Source organism: Varanus komodoensis, unplaced genomic scaffold (assembly GCF_004798865.1).
Source record: "Varanus komodoensis strain SLA01 unplaced genomic scaffold, ASM479886v1 scaffold14_1, whole genome shotgun sequence".
Lineage (NCBI taxonomy): Eukaryota > Metazoa > Chordata > Lepidosauria > Squamata > Varanidae > Varanus > Varanus komodoensis.
In genome coordinates, this window is record NW_025335438.1 from 17,140,385 (window position 1) to 17,160,589 (window position 20,205).

General features: G+C 37.9%; 1 protein-coding gene across 1 annotated transcript in view; it reads right to left on the minus strand.

Annotated features, from left to right (window-relative positions):
• Positions 1 to 20,205, minus strand: part of XKR4 (XK related 4) — a 173,117-nt gene that overhangs the window by 34,752 nt on the left and 118,160 nt on the right. Inside the window, exon 2 of the mRNA XM_044424226.1 lies at positions 16,308 to 16,507. Coding sequence (XP_044280161.1) covers positions 16,308 to 16,507 — 200 coding nt within the window. The remainder of the gene's footprint in view (positions 1 to 16,307; positions 16,508 to 20,205) is intronic.

The window sequence follows — 20,205 nt, forward strand, 5'->3', positions numbered from 1 at the left end:
TCTTCAAGTCAAAATTAGCTATACAAAGTGGTTTTTGTAACTTTATAATATTAGCAAGAAAAGACACTAAAGCATATTTTATTATAGCTTGTGTTCTTTGCATTTCAGTGTCTATTTACATCCTCTTGATGCTTTCTTGCTTCAGCAGGAAAGCAATGAAAACCTTGAACCAAAGAAATTAATTCTGCTCCATGGAACCAAGACTGAGATTCAAGAGTTTCAGTCAGTTTTAATTTATACTCCTGAATGAAATCCTTAACCTCACGGTAACAGTGGAAAATGCTGCTTAGAACAATAAAGAGGTATGACTTAACACTATGTACAGGGAGGGGTTTTTTAAGGCACTTTAATAAAGGCGTAATGTATTAAAGAATCTTTAGGAAAAATAATATTTAAGGTAGTGTTTTTATGTGGTCGGAGTTTCACATCTAGTTATCTCAGTTTAATAAATCAGAATAATCAACTGTGCTTTGCTCCTGCACATGCTGTCCTTGCCCTTGCAGTGCATTCTATACTGGATCCTGGTAGTCTTCCATTAACCAGTTTCCTATTCCATTCCAACCAGGAAATGATGGTCACCACCAGGTTCAGAACAAGATCCTGGCTTTTCCAATACTGGTTGTATCATATTTCCCCATGATACACATAATGGGGAACTATTACTAATTTAAGACTTCCTGATTGTTTTGTGGTACATGAGGGGAAGAGGCATAGTAGGCACCCACAAACTGGTCACTTCTCCATTCCTTATGCCAAGATATGTATGTCCAAATGGGCTACAAAATGCCAAGTCAAAGGCTTAATATCTGCAGGAAGGCCAAAAAACATATGACAACAATGAGCAAAACAGTCTGAGATTTGGCAAGAGGCTGTCTGCTCTGCTCAAGAAAGGCAGAATATAGTTTTGTGAATGTTTGTAGCTACTGAGAGACAGATTTCTTAAACTGTTCTTATTTCCTAACATGCTACAGCTAAAAGAGCTCAATACACTAGCAATATATGAACTGGTATCATCTTGTCCTCTTCTGCAGGGTACCTTTATTGAATCCACTTTTAAATTATGGGTTTTCTACATGTGATAGACGGAAACTATGTGCTTCCAGTGTGACAAAAAGATTTGGCATCAGAGATGGTGAAGGATTAAATGAAGGCCCGTCAACTGGAAAGGTGTTACGTCTTAATATATAGAGATTCCTCACAAGGTTACATTTCTATCACAGGAATATCCATTTCTCATCACTGGAGAACCACATCCATGGCTATTACAGTGTAGTTCCATGAGTGTCAAAGGCACCACTGGACATGGCAGGTGACAGAATGGCAACAAGTAACACACCTCCTATGCTATCTTGTGACATTATTAAAAATACAGATAGAGAAGATTTGGGATACAAAAGAGTTGCATTCCTTTAGGTCAAATTTGTATGTAAGTCAGATCACGTATAGTTGGCCCTCCACATTCAGAGGTTTAGGGTTATGGGACACCCATGAAAGTGGAAAAACTGCAAATATCCCTACCTCTACTCCCCACTCACCAGTGCCTCCTCTTTGCATTCAGGTAATGTCAAAAAGATTTCTCTTTCCAAGTGGGCAGTGCAGGAAGGCCTGCTTTGGAGACCCCCCACCCTCTCTCATTTCACTTTCCTTCTCTCTATGGTGATGACAATTTCCCAAAGTATTTTTAATAGGCTTTATGGCAGTTTGTTCATAAGTACAAGTTGTTCATAATTAGGACGTAACTCAGGGAATGCCCATATTTTAGAGGCTGAATGTACTCACTTAAAAAAAAAATACTTCCTTCTCTTGCACAAAGGTCTCCCCCATTTTGTTATTTAAGACGTTGATTCTGGCTCTGTTATTGGAACCCAGGCACTATTTTAATTCAAATGGAAGAACAGCAGTGCAGCAACCACCGCAGAGATGTGTTATCTATTCCTATCTGCTGTCCTCACCTGCTATGGATTGCATGACTACATAGTGCAGTACTGTAAATGAACAGAATCTTGCACACCAAACAACATATGATAAGCCCAAGGAATACATTATTTGTTCGATCTGATACACTTGTAACAGCGATAACATACTATAGAATGCTAACACTTAGTGTAGGTTGTATTCTGAAACTCGAACTGAGTCTCAATTTATAACTTAGAACCAGGACCGAATTTACACGGTAAAATTTTGGGTATGTGCTAATGAGAATGTATGCAGGTCACAGAGAGGAATGAAAGAGCAGAAGCACTGATGAGTCAATTATCCCCATATTTCTGAGAAGTGTCATGCTCTGTAGGACTAAAGTTACAACAAAACTACATCCTGGCAGTCAGCCACAAGGATGATGTTTACTTCTATAATATGAAACTACTTTTTAAAAGAAAGCCTGTTCATTTTTTAAAGAATGATATTTTAAAGTGAAGGTACTCTAAAATACTCTCAATTTTGTATATTTCCAGAAAGTGAAAGTTCTTTACCATAATGACGTGCTACAGTTGGCATAAATTAACAAATTAATCTTGGCCAATATTAAGGTATCACAGTAAGACACAGGGAAGGAGATAATGATCCGTGCATTGATATTCAACACATTTTTCAAAGTGAAATTAAACAGTAATTTAAAAATCAACATATTGGGAGATGATTGTGCATATTTAGATGCATAACCTTTGTTCCAGTTATGTTTTAGTTTTTTGAAGGAAGCAGATTGTTCAGAATAGTGTGTCAGTTCAGTACAAGATATGGGGGTGGGCAGGCAGGGAATGAGATGGATGTGAAGTGTTCCAGCATCCAGCACATTTCTGTTAGCTTCTTCTCTCCTCTTTCTTCTAGGTGAGGCATTTATTGTGCACTTGTGGTTAATCATGGGCTTTAATGTCATGATCAACAAGTTTCTCTTCTTAGAATAGGAAAATGGTGTTGCTTCCTCTTGTGCAATTGAGGTATTCCAATATATCACAGCTTCACCCAGAGTGCCTTGTATGGAGCTCAAGACCCAAAAGCAGTGATGGGACAGCTCAGTTAGCAGCCCCTTGTAGAAAAGCCCTCCAGTCTTCTGTTCCATGCAGTGCCAGCTCCGGGGTTTTGAGGGCCTGTAGGCAAGACACTGTTGAAGGGCCCCCTCACTCACCAAGCCTACCTTCTTGCTATCACCAGCTGCTATTGCTTCTCATCCCTTTCTCCTCATTGCTGGCACTTGCTTTCTAACTTGACAAGTGTGGAGCTTGTGAGCAAGTAGGCCATTGCATTTACTGTTGTTTCTCCACACCACTAGATCTGGATCAGGGTAAGAGCCAAGGGATCTGGGTAAGAACCAAGGGAAGAAGCTGGCTGCAATGGTGAAGAGCAGCAACTTCAGGAAGGCCAGGTCGAGGGGCCCCTGGTTGTGTGCACCATCAGTGCCCACAAGCATGCCCACCATTGATACCAGCTCTGGTTCTAGATTTTCATTCTGAAATGAATTCTGCATGTCTAAAATGTCTTATGGGATGAGTTAGTCTGTTATTCAAACCAGATGAATACACCTAGCTTTGTACAAGGATGATGAACACACATCAAATGATATTTTTAAAAAAATACACATATTTTCTGGAATTGTCTTTTTGCAAGATTCACCTCTGCATGCTGAAAAGTGAAATTTTAAATGCTAACCATTCCTTATGCAATGAGTCACCCAGCTGCTTTTCTTAGATTAGGATGCATAAAATAAGCCATTAGTTCTTTGCTTCATATTTAAACTTAATCAAGTTGCTGTTCATTGTTAAGGATGATATACAGATGGATCTGCAGATGCTGTGGGTCCATCTGCTGGCACTGGCAAAGCACTAAAAGAGACCGTGACCTTGGCTGATCACCTGGTTGTTAGTAGCTGCCCATGCTGAGGGGAAAGGAAATTGTAGGCACTGGAAACATAGTGCACAAACTGGTGACCATGCATCAAAGGAAGAGGAAAGGTAGGCAGGTCCCCAGTTGTGACACAGGTGTAAGGAAAAGCATTTTTCTCTTCCTACCACAGTGTTTTCCTTTCTATAGACAGATACACTTAACATGCTTCTTTTTGGAGGGATGGAGTTAGTGGAGTTTGTTTCCTGCAAACAGATTCTGACTGGTTGTGTTTGGAGTTTGAAAGAATATATAAGGAAATGAGGCAAGATGTATTTCCCCATACTAAATATCTTAATACATATCAATGTAAACATTAGGATATTGCTTTCTCTTGTGCCAGAGTTGGTGACCTTGAGGCAAGGAAGTTGGCCAACTGACAGTTCAGTGTAGTTTTAAACAATCTCTTCTCAACTTGTGGTGGCCAGCAGTTCCTGGTAGCACAGGCAGTAAGGCAGGCATGCCCTCTGCCAGAGGGTCAGCTGCCTGTAGCATTGGCCTTGCTGCCTAGGAATAATGGGAATTCTTTGCCAAAATGTCAAGAGGACACCAGGTTGGTGGAACAGGTTGTAATATGTCACTTGACTCATTTTATTGAAACACTTGGGTATCTATTTTCCTGGAAGATACCAAACTTCAATGTGCACAGAAGCCAGTGATCTATTTCCATTTGCCTTTTATCATGATACAGCTTTACTAATCTTGGTTTTTAATATGGTTTTTATCTTTTGTTGTTTACCACTCTGAAAGGTCCATTCTGGAAAATAGTTTCTAAATGAAATCTATTTAAAAGATCATAGAGGATGCGGGCTCATATTTGTTAGCTGTATCATCTGTTTATACATAAATGAACACATTTTGGAGATTTGGCAAACAATGTGATGAATGCATGTTATTTATTTAATGTTTACATTTTTATCCTATCTTGAGGGATAAAAGTTTGAGAGGGTGGTCTTCAGAAAGGGCAGGGAAGAAACCCCAGGACTTCAGCAGGCCACATGGAGAAACCCAGGATGCTGGAAGTTGTCTACCACTGGCCTATACTGTGCTCAATATTCTCTTCAGCCCTATGATGCCATACTCAAAGCTGCAAGAAGAGTCAGTCTAGAGTCTGGATAGGGGTACACTGGCCAGAAGCCTCATGAAATGACAACTCAGATTTTTGTGCCATTGTTGCACTCTGCTTTGTTCAATAATGGTTGTCTGTCCCTAAAATAATAGTATATCAAAGGCAAAAAGGCAGAACACTTTTATGTGATAAAACTCTGTGGGTTTGTTGTTGTATGGAGTGGAAATATTTCCTTTTATCAGTTTTTAACTTTCTGATTTTTGGTTTCATCAAATGGCCTTTTCTTTTTGGATACTTTACAAGAGAACAAACATTCTGAGTCTGTTTTCTTTTGAAAAAAAATCAGTTCTTGTTATCTGTGTAGCCTTATGTTCTTTCCTATTGATCTCCTCTATCATAAATAGTTTCAAGTTTGTAACTGGGGTTTTCCTAGCCATCTTCAGCTTCCATCTTTGGATTATTTGATCTTCATATGAATGATATACAGCAGGGTGCTCTCTTTGTAGGAAGACTGTAACAGAGATTACTTTCTGCTGCTGGAAAGAGAAGCTATTATTTTCCCTTTTCCTATGTATACACAGAGGTGTTTTAGGATTTTTTGTTGTTCTTTTTAAGGTAGGCATGGTTCAAAACATGTTTCTTCATTTCCACCTAGAAGAGATTTCAACCATCTATTTCCTTGCCCTGCCCGGTCCCACAAAAAATAAAAAAATCACAGATGTGAGATGTAATTGAAAACCCTCTGGGAATTAAAATGCTGACAAAACTGTATCTTTGGCAGTACTTAGCAGAGCCTATTGTACTGCAATCAGCTCTGCATTGTAAGCTTGTGTCTGTGAATCTCTTTGATTTTAAACTAACAAATGTTTAAATATCAATTCAATTCTTTGCATTATGTGTCCTCTGAACTCCCATCTGGAGCCAATGCATAAAGTGCCTAAATAGAGTGTTCATTTTTCACTTATGTGATCGTCAGTCTGAGGTAATGCCACTGCATTAAATAGTGCATGCTACCAGGTGCAAAAATGCACAAAAAATATGGCTATATCATAGTTCAGAATCTTTCTTTATATTTCTTTATATTACACAATCTAAATGGTGGTGTAAATTCCTTGTGAAAGTAAAATTAAAAGCATTGTTTTAAAATCTCAATGGACTCTTGGATAGTCAAGTTATTTCTCCCATTCTTTGTTATACAGAGAGATAATAATCTCTACATTTCATTAAAAAGAAAATGAAATTAGTTTCATTTGATTTTAAATTAGCTTCATTTCTGCTGTATAGAAGAAATAGAGACACAGGAATAGGAAATAAAGTATTTTCGGTTATGAGAAATGCAGATAAAAGCTGAAAATGCTTTGGAGGATGATGGTTCAATGAAAGATCACAGAAATGTTGGGCAGGAGGTGTCAAGCACTGCCGCTGAGAAGGAACAAATGGGATCCCTGCATGATTCCCAGTGTGCCTACGAGAGATAGTCAAGCCCAGGGATAGCTTATGCAGCACTATGCAAGGGTGCTCCTGATGAACAGCCGCTCAGTCATGGCTAGTATGGGACAGGGATGTCTTGAGTCTTACTTAGGCTGCCCATTCTGTAGGGGAGGAAGAGCATTTCAGACCTTGTTGATGGGGTTTGTTGGAGGCCACGAAGGCTGCGGGAGTGGCCTCAGCTGCCCCCAAGACACCAGTTCCTTAAGTGAGCAAGGCTCCTCACCCTGTCGGTCACCAGCAGCAGTTACTTCCTGCTGCTTGCCCCACCTCATCAGTCCCAGTGGAACCCTGATCCCCTGCTTGTAGCTGAGAATGTTTTGCAGCAGCAGGCCATTCCCAGTGCCCTATTAACTGCAGGTCATTTGGTCTGCTTTCCTCTTCTTGGCACAGGAGGCCATAAAAATTACTGATACCTTTCCCTAGCAGTTATTTTTAGTATCTATAAAGCAGAAACCATAAAATAAAATGTCTCTGATATCCAGTTGGATAAGCTAAAGACGGGTAAGGTCATTGGGCAGTAAAAGAAGAGACAAAGGTAATAATCTGAATTTCCAATTTTGTTTCTCTTTCATGTATTGTAAACAAAACAATAACTAATAATGAATTAGTTTCAGAAATGTCAAGTTTAGAACAGGGGCAAGTGAATTAATTTCTAAAATTCTGTGTACAAAGATGCATCTGCTCAGGGATGTTATTTATTTATGCATTTATTTGATGGCTTCACAATCAGAGTAAAATAAGGTAGCCACTTCGGGCTGAAGTTTTTGGGCAGTGGTAATGGAAGCAGCCTTCAACTGCAGTGACACTTCTCCTCATCTCTTAAACTGAAAGTATTTCAGGGGTGGGAGAGGTGGGTGGAATGAAGCTGGAGAAGGAGGCATTCTTCTGAGTTAGATTTTCTTTCTAGATCTAGAAATGAATTTGGAAGTTATGTTGACTTACTCTTTTGGTTCCTGATATTCTCTTTGAGCCTGGATTGAACAAAGTTTGTGAAGAACTCTGTGTTTGAACACATGCAATATTCCTAGCAATAAGATCCAACACTGCTAGAATCCTTTTTCTGAGTAGCAATAGATGACCAAAATAGATTTTAACTTAATAGCATGTAGCTACATAGCTATGTAGTTTTCCCTTAATTACAGGGTGTGGGTGATCTCACTTGAAAGGCAGCATGTGGCAAGGTGAGGTGCATGTCTTTTCTCTGCAACATAATTATTCTGAATCTTCTTTTGCACAAATAGAACATTTAGTTAAAAGTTTCCATTGGAGCCAATGGAGAGATTTATGTAAGTGCTCTAGTCAATCTATGATTGAAGGATACACGTGTCTTTTATAATTGGCCAAATGAAGATGCTACAATGCAGTATAATATCTGAATGTGCAAAATAAAACATCTGATAACAAATCTAAAATTCTAATTTATTATGTGGATAGAATACTTTATCCTGCTGGGTTGTTTTGCCCACCTGGTTCCAGTTCCTTTCACCCTTTTGTGCCATCTTATTGCTATTGCCTGAAAGTGCATTTATCTTGAAATATAGGTATCTTTGATGATAAATTTACTGTGATAACTACCAAATTTGCTTTGGTAGCACTGAACTTTACCTGCAATTGGTCCTTCATAAGCAGGTTCCACTATGTTCTGTTTAACAACAAATATTAGAAACATAGGAAGATGCATAGGTAGTTAGACAAATGATCCATCTAGCTCAGTATCATCAATACTGACAATATATCTTGTGTTGCTACATATTGTGCTTATCTCCCTTTCTCAATGACGAGTGTATAAACACTGACAATTGGGGCAGTCAGAAGATAAGATACAGGAAATAACAGGATCCCAGGAAAAGCAACCTCAGGAGCAAGTTTAAAACATTTTTAAGCAAGTATATGAAGCTACCACATTTCCAAATGTTGTGTGAATATAGTTTTCTTTTCTTTTCTTTTCTTGCTGATTGATATGTGAAACTGAGAGATTTGCATACACCCTGTCAATCCAGATCGGTCATTTAAAACATAAGAGACAGAGGTTTTATTATGTCTGTTCTTCATGAACATTCTTTAAGCACGAGAGGATACAAAATCTGATCACATCAAGGTCCAGTATTTATTCACAAGCTGGCAGTTATTGTGTGTTTGTATTAAAAAAGTATTTGAGAAATCTTACTTTCTTGATTGATGGGCACTGAATCAGAAGTCAATCTGCATATTGATCTATTTGCTTGGTAAGTAGCTGACACAAATCTTTACGATGCACATCTGCACATTTTCTACAGAAAAGAAAGGACTTTTACTCTGCAAAGGGCCCTCCTATAATGATATCAAAATGATAATGATATCAAAATGGATACAATGGCCACAATGGGAAAATATCATTTTCAGAATGCTTTATATTTTTGAAAGTGCATGTTATGAGTATTTTCAGCTCAACCAGCCTTTCTAAACTTAAAATTGTTGAAGTAGATGTTGAAACCCAGCTTGGAATGTAGCTCCCCATTTGTCTTTTAAAATATCACACTCTGCCTTCCCATAATCTGAAATTTAAACTACATGACATCTGGACTTGAAAGCTCCATCTTTACAACATGCAGAATATGACAGCCAACCCCACCCCACTCTAATGCCCAAATGCAAAACCTACTAAGCACCAGGATAGGTAGAAAATGTATCAATCTGTTGAAATGTCAGGGCACAAAATTCCTTTAACCAGGGTAAAAATGGTTAAAAGACACCAGAGTTAAAAGAATTTGTGTGTACATGCATATACACTATGGTTCAGAAAAAGGTTATTTTTACCTGAATTTTCTAAGATAAGAAGGATGAGCTAGCATAACCCCTCTATGTTTACTGCTATGTTTACTTTGCCTTTTTGAGTTTTGAACATATGAAAGTATTTATTAATGTCTATATATCTTCATTCAAACATGATTTCAGTCAAGTAAGGATGTGTGAAACAAGGTCAAATATATAACACATATATTGTTCAGTAAAATTTAATGTACTAGTTTCTTCTTCATTGATAATATCTCCACTGATATTTGCCATCACAAATGAAAAAGAAATAATCATGTTTAATAACTTGACACAATGTCTTCCTGATTGTAGAGATTCCATAGTTAAAGCAGCTAAAGTGAGCATTCTACCATTATTCTACATGACTGAGGATGAATGGGTGTACTAACTTTCATAAAATCATAATATTTTTACCAGTCTTTCTGAAATGTTCAGGTGCCAGATATAAGTGTTCACTTTATATGCTGAGAAAATTTCAGGAAGATTGTAAGAAAAATTAAAAAAACCCACTTCCTCTGTCAAAAATATTTTTGAAACATGTAGGTAACTGATTTTTAATAATAAATTCTGGAAAAAAGTAGTCTTACATAAAACTTTGCTGGCTATATCTCTCTCTTTTACTAGAATCAGCAAAAAACTATTTCTCATCAATCTTCCATTATATGTATTTTTGAAAAACCTTTCCACTTATACTGAGACTTGATAAGAACTTTGTACCGTCAAGGGACTCCATATCTTCCTCCATGTCTCAGCTGATTTGGAATATAAAGTTGGGGAGGAAGAAAAAACTGCTGCACTGATGCAAGGAGCAGGTGGTGGATCTCTATGAGAAGGTATCTGCTCAGTCCGGGCTTGCCATCACTTCAGAGCCATTTATAGCAGCACTGAAGCAGCTTTCAGGGCTTGTGTAAGACCTCCTCCCTTTTCTGGTCAACTCATCCTTCCCAGGCAGTCCCATTGCCTTGGCAATCTGCACTGGATGACTAGGGAGCAGAGGAGACTTTGCACAATACCATGGAGTGGTGATGAAAATGCTGCAGGGTGGGATTCAAAATCCATTCTCACACTTAGGACAACAACCTTTGCCTGGATCCATCAGATTTTCAGCAGGGGCCTTTTTCATTCTATATGAAAGAATGAAGAGCAGCAGCTCTTCCTCCCCAAAATTAAAGAACTGGAAACTTGTGTGATGTCTGAACTGCCATGCCCCGTAATCTGCGATGGTGTGCAGTGTCACACATTGTGCATGCTTACAACATTTCCTCCATCCACAGACATCTTTCCTGTCATGTCGAAATCTAGGTGGGGGAGATTGGAGTGCACGGCACCAACAGTTACTCCACATTGTCCTGATCCTACAAAGCATCTGAGATAGAGTTGACGAATGCCTTTATTCAATGGGTGGAACCACATGTTTTCTGGGTGAATAAATAGGGGAAAATGGGGGTCTCCTTTACTGCAGCAAGGCTGAGAATAGTAATCCTGTTTCTAACATGTGGCGTGGGCTTGTAATTATATTTTTTAGCATCATCATGACTGAGGATGTTGCATGAATGATAGGAAATGCCAATTTTGAAACCCCTTCCTTCCTTCCTTCCTTCCTTCCTTCCTTCCTTCCTTCCTTCCTTTGAAGTAGAAGAAAAAATGCATCTTGGCACTCTGGGAGTAGGGAACATCCTGATTTTAGCAGGAATAGGATGGCTAATTATTTATATCATAGAACCTTTGTATGCGAGTGTCTTTCCCCCTGTAAATGGTATCGACAAGGAGCTACATCAACCCTGAAAGTAACAATAGAGCTCATAGATCTGAACTCACATCTCTTTTTTGTGTTAAGAGAGCTTTGGCTGTTGGAGTGAATAGAAATGTAAATAATAATGATTTATTTGAAGCAGCAGGTAGTATACTGGAAAAGTGTGCTGAACTTATGTACCATTTCTTTTTAAAACAAGAGCAGGATACCAAAGCTGGTTTATCCCCACTGTACAATCTTAAATTCAAAAAGCAGCCTCAGATAGATGCTGTAACATACATGCTAGCAGAAAATTTATTGTGATAAACTACCCCCAGCCATGATGGTGCAGTTTCCAATTCCAGAATAAGAAACTTGGGCTTTCATGTAATTCAAGCTTTTCAGATGCCCCATCGTGAAATACAGGGCCAATTCAATGTGGGGAGAGGGGCACATTTTCTGGTCCCGGGCATCTGCTCTATCTGAATCTGGGCCAGTTATATAACAGAATCAACTTGTAGTTAGTTAACTACTTTGAATACATACAAAGACATACGACACCCCCCCCCCCAGCCCCCAGAACAGTCCTGTGAAGAGGATACATTTTTCTCCTGCAATCAAAATGGAAGGGCCTCCACACAACAGTATGTAGCGTGGAGAAACTCTAAGTTGTGAGCAGGAACAGTTTATGACATTGTGCAATGTGATCACTGATCACTGGGCCCATCAGTTAGGTCATTAGCTTTAACTTCCAGTTTCTTGGCATTGCAGAGCTGGAGTAAATATTAGCTAGCCTTAACTCTGGTCTTTTAAACTGGTATTAGAAAAACAAAAACTGAAGTGCTCTTCTTAGCATCAGAGAACAAATTGCTAAAAAGCTAAATAGTTATTGTCATGCCACAATTCTCTGAAAAAATTAGAAGGATATTGATCACTGAAACAATAAGCATAGCTATGTGAGTCCCTTTTTTCTGAATTGGCAGTTAGCTGAGAAAAAACTGAACAGGCTATGCCGGGGAATGTAAAAATAATATTAGCTGTAACAGAACACAGCTGTGAAAAATTAAGCTTCATTTATGCATCTCTGTGGTGTTAGCGCCAGTCTGCTAAATATGACAAGATCTTAAGAACTGCACCAAATTTTCATTATGTTCAATTCTTCAATTAAAGAATGTCCTTTCTAAAGGGCAGAATTTGCCATTGTATAAAGAAAATAATGTTAATTTTAAAAATCTTTGGCGCTCCATTGCCCTAGCATTCACAGCACATATTATTTTTATTTTTATTCATCAATATTTTACAGCAGACTATCCCAACCTGCTGCCCTGCAATTGTCATCATCTCCCAGACAGCCTGGCTGTTTGGCTGACTTGGGATGCACAGGGGTAGAGATAGCTGTATTCAGTTTCAGTCCGCTTGAGATGGTGCTTGAGGAGAATTGAATTTTTTTTAATTGAAAAGTATATCCAGGAACCTTCTGTAGTATTTGCCATTTTCTTATGTGACACCTAAAATGGATCCACAAGAGGCAGAGAAGTAAGAAAAGCTTGGAACCTCTCCACTGAAAGCAAGAGGGATATGAAATTAGCTACCTATGTCAACTCTGGACAGGCATGATTGAAGAACCCCATCCAGGAGAGGCTAGTGGTCAATCTGGTGGAGCAGAGGGCAGGTCAGCAGAGGTAGGGCCAAGGGTTAAGAGAGGTGATACCAAGGGTTCACAAGAAGCAGAGGAGTCTCTGAATCCCCAACAGTCACTAACTCATACCATGAAAAGAGAAAACTGAGACACAAGATATGCAAAGCCACACAAAATTACTCCTTTGGATGTACATTCTCCTATTCCATTCCAGAGAGAAACCATGATGAGTAGGAGGAGAAAACCAGTGTGGTGTAGTGGTTAAGAGCATGGGACTGGGACTCAGGCGATCTGAGTTCGAGTCCCCGCTCAGCCATGGAGCCAACTGGGTGACTTTGGGCCAGTCACAGACTCTCAGCCCAACCTACCTCACAGGGTTGTTGTTGTGGGGATAGGATGGAGGAGGAGAATGATGTCAGCTGCCTTGAACCCTTTGTAGGATAAAGACAGGATATAAATCAAAAAATAAATAATAAATAAATAAAAACCTACACAGCTATACAAATGATAAGCACAACAATTAAATTAAGATCACAATATTTTCAGAGCCACACAGAAAAATTTCCTTTAGAATATAGGAAAAAGCTCTGAAAGCATCCCCAAATTCATATCTCTGTATATCTACCATGAAGCATCTACCAGGACACACCTGCCCAAAATCTGCACAGTGTAAAACTCCAGACTATGCATACCTCATAGGAAAGGAGGATTAGATTATTCAGGAGAAAATATGAACAGCCATTTGCATGTAATTATAATTCTAATGATTGGAAATTCAGCAGGAACCAGTTATAAAGAATACAGCCCTCCTTGCATGCACGCACATACCCCGCCCCACAAACTATAATAGTGATCATGTTAATAGTGAAGATAATTCTAACAAGGTAAATAAGATGTAATATTCTCAAAGCCATCAGAAAAGCAAGCTTTGGAAGACAATAACAAGATCTGAAAGCATACAAAAATGTGGATCAGTTATATTCAGAAGAAGTACAGTGCAAAAATACAGATTCTGCACATTTTGTAAGTAGCGAGAGAGACTAGATTTCTTGGGAGAAAGCATGTCAAGTTCTGTGTATATCCACAGTCAATTTTTTGCATGTTGCTATTACTATTATTAGATCCCTTGAGAAGCCAGCAGGAAAACAGTGCAAAATAGAAATCTGTGTGTGTGCATATAGATTCACATGCAGTGAATCTATATGCACTCTCATTTCACCTCAAAGCACACACACACAGAACCACACAGAAAGGTTTTCTTTGGAACCCAGGAGTGACCTATGGCAGAAAGGGACAATGAGATGATGAAGATGACGATGGTAATAATATCCTCAGGGCCAAACAGGGAAGCATGAAAATGCATTAGCCACCAAGTTCTGAACATCAAAAAATAAATTTCCTTACATGATCATCTGCCTACACCACAGTCCCCTCTCCATGCCTCTAAGAAACCACACAAATGCATGTATTAAATAAGGCACAAGCTCTCACATATACCCCTTTCCCTATCTACAAAAAGAAGAGGAGAAATGCTTGAGCAACCAAAATTACAAAATATGGGAAAAACCAAATCAAGGCTACAACTCTAACCCGGTAGTAAGTCCCATGGAACTTAAGATGGTTAACTTCTAAGTAGATATGCATCTTACACTGCAAGATGAACAAAAAAGAGAAAATGGAAAATGGACTGAAGGAGGAAAGCATCATCTGCCTACCGTGGTGGTTGCAGCAGTAGTGCTCTCTCTCTCTCTCTCTCTCTCTCTCACTCTCACTCTCACTCTCTCTCACACACACACGCGCGCGCGCGCACACACGCACACAAGCAGAGTATATTGTGTAATATTGGCATTCAGCTGAAGTCTATTCTTTGTACCTATTCTTTAAAAAAATTAAAAAGTAAAAGAAAAAATAGGACAAATATTATTAAGGATATTCTAGTATAAAATGATACCCAGTATAAAAGCAACATAACTCAACTGTAGTATAGCCAAGGGCATCATGACTACAAGGATATATTGTCTGTGATAATGACATTCACTGCAAGCAGGCTACAAGAATGTCCTTTCTGATGGCCACGTAAAATGTTACATGTACAAAAGTACACTGATGTTATTAAATCAAGTTCTTTGGAAGTGACATTTAGGAATAAATACAGATTTACTTGCATTAACACACACACACATGCACACACGGACACACGGACACACAGACACACAGAGAGAGAGAGAGAGAGAGAGAGAGAGAGAGAGAGAGAGAGAGACACACACACACACGAATACTTCAAGAAAAAACTTGAAGATGGCTGCTCAAGATCAGAATGTTTCAGATTGAATAACTGTATTCAGACATTATTATATGCAAAGAATGAACCAGCAGGAGGGGGAACAGGCTCCTCCCTCTGCCCAAAATAATTCATTAGACTGGCTGAATAGAACTGCTGCACAAAGGGAAGTATGCATAGTAGGCTCTGTCTATGCTATTGGAAACCCCACATTTAATAATAATGATTTAATTGTGGCAGTAAGAGTAATATCACTGTACATAGAGTAGCATAGGATATGTGGTGAGTGCAAAGTGCATCCCAGACTTGGCAGAGAATCTTTGGTAATATCATGTGCTACTGACCTGGCTAGTATATCTCATATGCAGATAATAGCAAATGATCTCTTAAAATGCATCCTGACACTGGTTTGTTTCTGCTTAGTTGGTGAATGATGTCTCCGATCAATCCTCAACTTCTCTGTTTAGCTGGGCCAGTCCGGCCAACTCTACTGCCTCACTTCCTCCTCAGTTCACTGAGCACTGTCTTGCTGTACTATGGAGACAATCTTACTCTTCAGTGTAGTGAAACACTCTTTCCTGAGTTTGTCATGTTATTTTCCAATGATTCAGAAGCAAAGCAAAATATTATGTGGTCACATCTCAAGATCACAACATTATAAACACTACTGCTTACCTCATCTTTTCTTCCTCTCTGTTACACATACAAAGGCTTACCTTTTTGGAACTGGTATTAAAAAAAACTTGATACAAACAGCTCTTTCCACTTTGTTTTAGAGACTTGATCAATGTGTGTGCGCCTGTGTGTTCTGAAGTGCAGCAACATAATTTAGGAAAGAAATGATTATTCTCCTTCATTGCTACTTATTCCAGAAATAATCTTGAAAAAAAAATTTACAGATGGTTTCTGGATGGCAAGAAAAATCGCCCAGACTACACTTTTAGTCTGGGATTTGATCTTTATAACCTGGTCTTTGTGTGTACGAGAGTATTAGATTCCATATATAGATCCAGCATCTCCTTCTCATGGACAGAAGGTCTCCTGTCTATGAAAGACTTATGAATTCACATTATTACTACAGGTGGATGATGTTTATAAGTTACCCTGCCCTTGCAGTCTTCTGTGCACATCCAAATCTCTTTCTGAGGACTTTGGGGAACCTCTGAAAAAAACAGGGAAGTTGGTCCTGTATGTACAGGAAGAGGGAGAAATTGGCAAAAATTGTACACTCAGCCCTTTCAGCCAGAAGGACTGTTTGAGGCTGAAATCCCCTGAGGGGATGCTACTGCCAGCAGAATTTAAACATTGGATCCAGCCCATATTCTTTTATGCACACACATAAAATTACCTAGCCTAAAGGCAGTCCACAAATGCAGTGAATAATAATGATAATAACATAGCTGAAAATAAGAGGGGCCATTCTTACCTTGGAGGGCCTGAAGAGTACGGGTCTGTACAACAATGCAGAGTTGCAGAACCAGCTGTGGGGCACTTTCCAGAAATGTAGCAAGCAAATGCAGCATACTCACATCCGCATACTCATACACCATTTTCCAATAAAAGCGCCATCTGTCACTATCTCCACTCCGTCTACTCCGGATTCCCAAATATATAGTGTGGAAATACCTAGAAGGATTTTTAAAAATTGCAATTAAAAATTGCTCTGTAATTTAAAAGGTATTTTGTCTTAATATAGCACCAATTTTCTACATGATTACAAATATTTGCATGAAGGCCATGGGTGGGATAGGGAAGCCATTTCATATATTATAAAAACTCGCATGATAAAAATTATAGTAGTTTAGCAAAGCCTTTGATTAGAGCTATCAAAAGTTATCAGTAAACAAACATTTTCCTAAACACAGACTAAGAGGAGACTAGTTGGTATTCACAGCCAGGAAAAGATTAAGCAATTGTGCCATTTTAGAGACTGTTCTCTTTGTTATACAATGCTGGTTATTGTGTTAACATCAAACTGAACAAAACCACTTAAAATATTATAATGTTATGTAAATTTAATGTGATATATAATATTTGTAAAACAATACAAGATATTTGCTCTATTATGCTTTCTTTTCAATTTTTTAATCACTTTCTTAAAAGAAATAAAATACAAAGAAAGAAAAAATGTGTGAGAGAGATAAGAATACAGAGCATCTTACATAAACATAACATATAATTTAATAACCTAGCAAATTCCCAAAAGTTTTCTACCATTTTGTCAATCATTACTTTCTTGAAACTTGTAAAAAAAGATAATTATAGTTTCCCAGTTACTTAAAATCAATTATACATGATTTCATAAGATTTATATTAACATATAAATAACAATATTTTTATGGGAACCATTTTGTTTCATATTATTTGGACTGCATATAATAAAATTTCCATTTATCGTTAAATTCTTCAATCAGTCTTCCGTTTAGGTGGTTTTGCCACTGCTACATATACTCAGCCAAACTACTGTTCCGGTCTTTGATGGTTGGACATTCTGCTTTTTTCTCCTTAGAAGCAATTGTAATTCTTGCTGCAGTTGTCATGTATTTAAATATCTCTGACATATTCTTTGCAACAATCTCTTGCATAATATTCAAAAGCATATTCTTAGCACTCATAGGAAAGTTAATTTTAAAAGGTTTTTTTGTATTTCCACAGGTATCAGCTTCCAGAATCTTTTAATTTTTTCACAAGTCCACCACAGATGGTAGAAAGTTCCATCTACTTGGCATTTCTATTACTCTTTCTTAATGCTCAAAAAAGTTTGATATTCCTGAAGGGAAATGCTAAAGCATGTGTTCGGAAAATGTAACTTTACAGAATGTTTTAACAAAGGTATTATCCATTTCCTTTCTCCCACTCTCCTTTTCCCTCTTTTCTGTTCCCACCACCTCATTTCTCCCACTAGAGGTTACAACTCCTGCCCTAATGTATTTAGGATCAGGCAGAAGAAAGAAAATAAGACCAAATAGGGTCAAGGAGTTGAACTCAATGGCCTTAAAGGCTCTTTCCAATTCTTCTATTCTATGACTCCATCCAGGAAGCCACAGCCTTGAATTTAGAACAGCTAAACAGGGATATCATTAATAGGATATTTTGGAGAATTTTCATTCAAAGAGGGTCCCCATAAGTTGGAATGACTTAATGGGGCATAATAACAAGTGTTCTTGTTTCAGAAATGGCCTTTGGAATCTGTAGACTTGCACTTTTGGAATGCTATGCCAGTTTTGCATGCAGATTTTCCCTAAGATAAATTTGGTGTGCTTCTCTGTGTGCCTTTGTGTGCATGTGGCTATACCATCCCAACTTACAAAATATGTTTGTTTTGTGCTGTCATTTCCCACTCATGGTGACCCTATGAATGAAAGACCTCTGTGACATCCTTGCTCAGTTCTTATAGTTTAAGGTCTGTGGCTTCCTTTATGAATTGAACCATCTCATACTTGGTTTTCCTTTTCTTATTCTGTCTTTCCCTAGCATGATGTGTCCAAAGTACGATAGCCTCAGTTTTGTCCCTTTCGCTTCTGGGGAAAGCTCTGGCTTGATTTGATCTAGAACCCACTTGTTTATCTTTCTCTCACTCTGGCATATTCACAAAGTTCTCCTACAGCACTCTGTTTTGAACACATCAATTTTCTTCCAGTCAGCTTTCTTTAGTGTTCAGCTTTCATACTCACACATAGTGATTGATAAAATATGTACATCTGTGTTAATACTGTTTCTTTTAAAAGAATTATCTTTGTTTCATTGTATGGGTCTGTTTTTGTCTGAAATTGTATACATTTTATGTATTTATGTTTAGTTCATAACAATTTAAAGCTGCCTGGTTGATAAATTGGGAAATAAAGTAGCTGAATGATTCAATCCATACATACAAATATTTTGGTTTGGCTCAGAGTGAAAGCCAGAAAAAGCACATCTGTTTCATATTTTGAAGAGGCTTATTATCTCATGCCCTTGCATCCAGAAACTTGTGTGCTTTAATTTTGCCTTGTGACCACATTTCACACCTAGTTAGCTTGCTATTATTTTGGAAAATGTGTTTTTCCATTTGTCAAAAAAGAATAAAAATGTATCATAGCATTCCAGATAATCAAGACTTTATCATCTCCTGAGGATGGAAAGAAATATTCTCTATTATTTGGTATTCAGTCTTCATGAAAACATAGACTTCCTTGATGTTTATTTTCAGTTTGATGGACCATCCCCCCAGTCCCCAAAAGAAATATATGGTGGTATATTAAAATTAATAAAATATGCAATCCTAACATTAATACATAAAAAGTTGAAATGTTAGAAACTTACATTCTTAAATGCTAGGACAAATGTTTAAAAATCTTCAAAAGAGAACAGAATTGACACCAGGTGTACCTATCACTGGATGGTATTTGAAAGTCTGGGTGCCATTGCAGAGAAGTCTCTAAGTTAAGACAGATGTTTGCCTTTCATTTGTCCATTAAATTCTTCTTGTTCTCCCTATGCCTATGACTGTTTCCTCAGCATTTTTAGAACTTGGTGCTTATATATTTAAAGATATGCTATAGTGATGTGCACAATGACAGAAGGAAAACTTCTTATTTTTCTTATGTGTTCATTATGTTTCAAGGAAAATATAGCTAGTATCAGTGATAACTCTATACTACCTCCAAGTTTGGAGTCATTATGCCTCTCAATAGCAGTTGCTGGGGAACCAGAGCAGAAACAAAATGTGTTCATGTCAGTTTCTCTTAAGCATATGTGTGGCCACTATGGGAACAGAAAGCTGGACTAGATAGGATTTTTGTCTGAGCCAGCATTGTTCTTCCTGTATTCTTATGAAATGGCTTACAGTGAACATGTCTCTTCAGAAATTTCTATGAAGATGCACACTGCTGGAACAATATTTGCATTCTTTGAAAAAAACTGAAATGTACTGATTTCATGCCTCATATATTCTGATATGTTCAGCATTTTCCCAAGTCAAGAGAGGGCATTTGCCTGCATTACATAACATGTTGAAACATTCATAAAAAAGACTGAAAACTTCTAATGACTGGTTACAGATATAGGACACATTTATTTCAACATCTAATTTGCTTCCTGTATCAAAGAGTACATTAAACAATTTAGTTACACCATAAACAGTCACTCTGTCTACCACCTTGTAAGTACAGAGAATAAAAATTTCTAAAACTGGGATTTAAAAATAACAGGTAGAATAAACAGCAATTCAGGTAAGTGGGTTTTTTTTCTTGTTGCTTAGCTACCAGAAAAAACTTCACTGTATTTTTAGCTCAACAGAAGTGGCTGTTTATATAAAGATTTATTATCACACTTTGTTTCTGTAT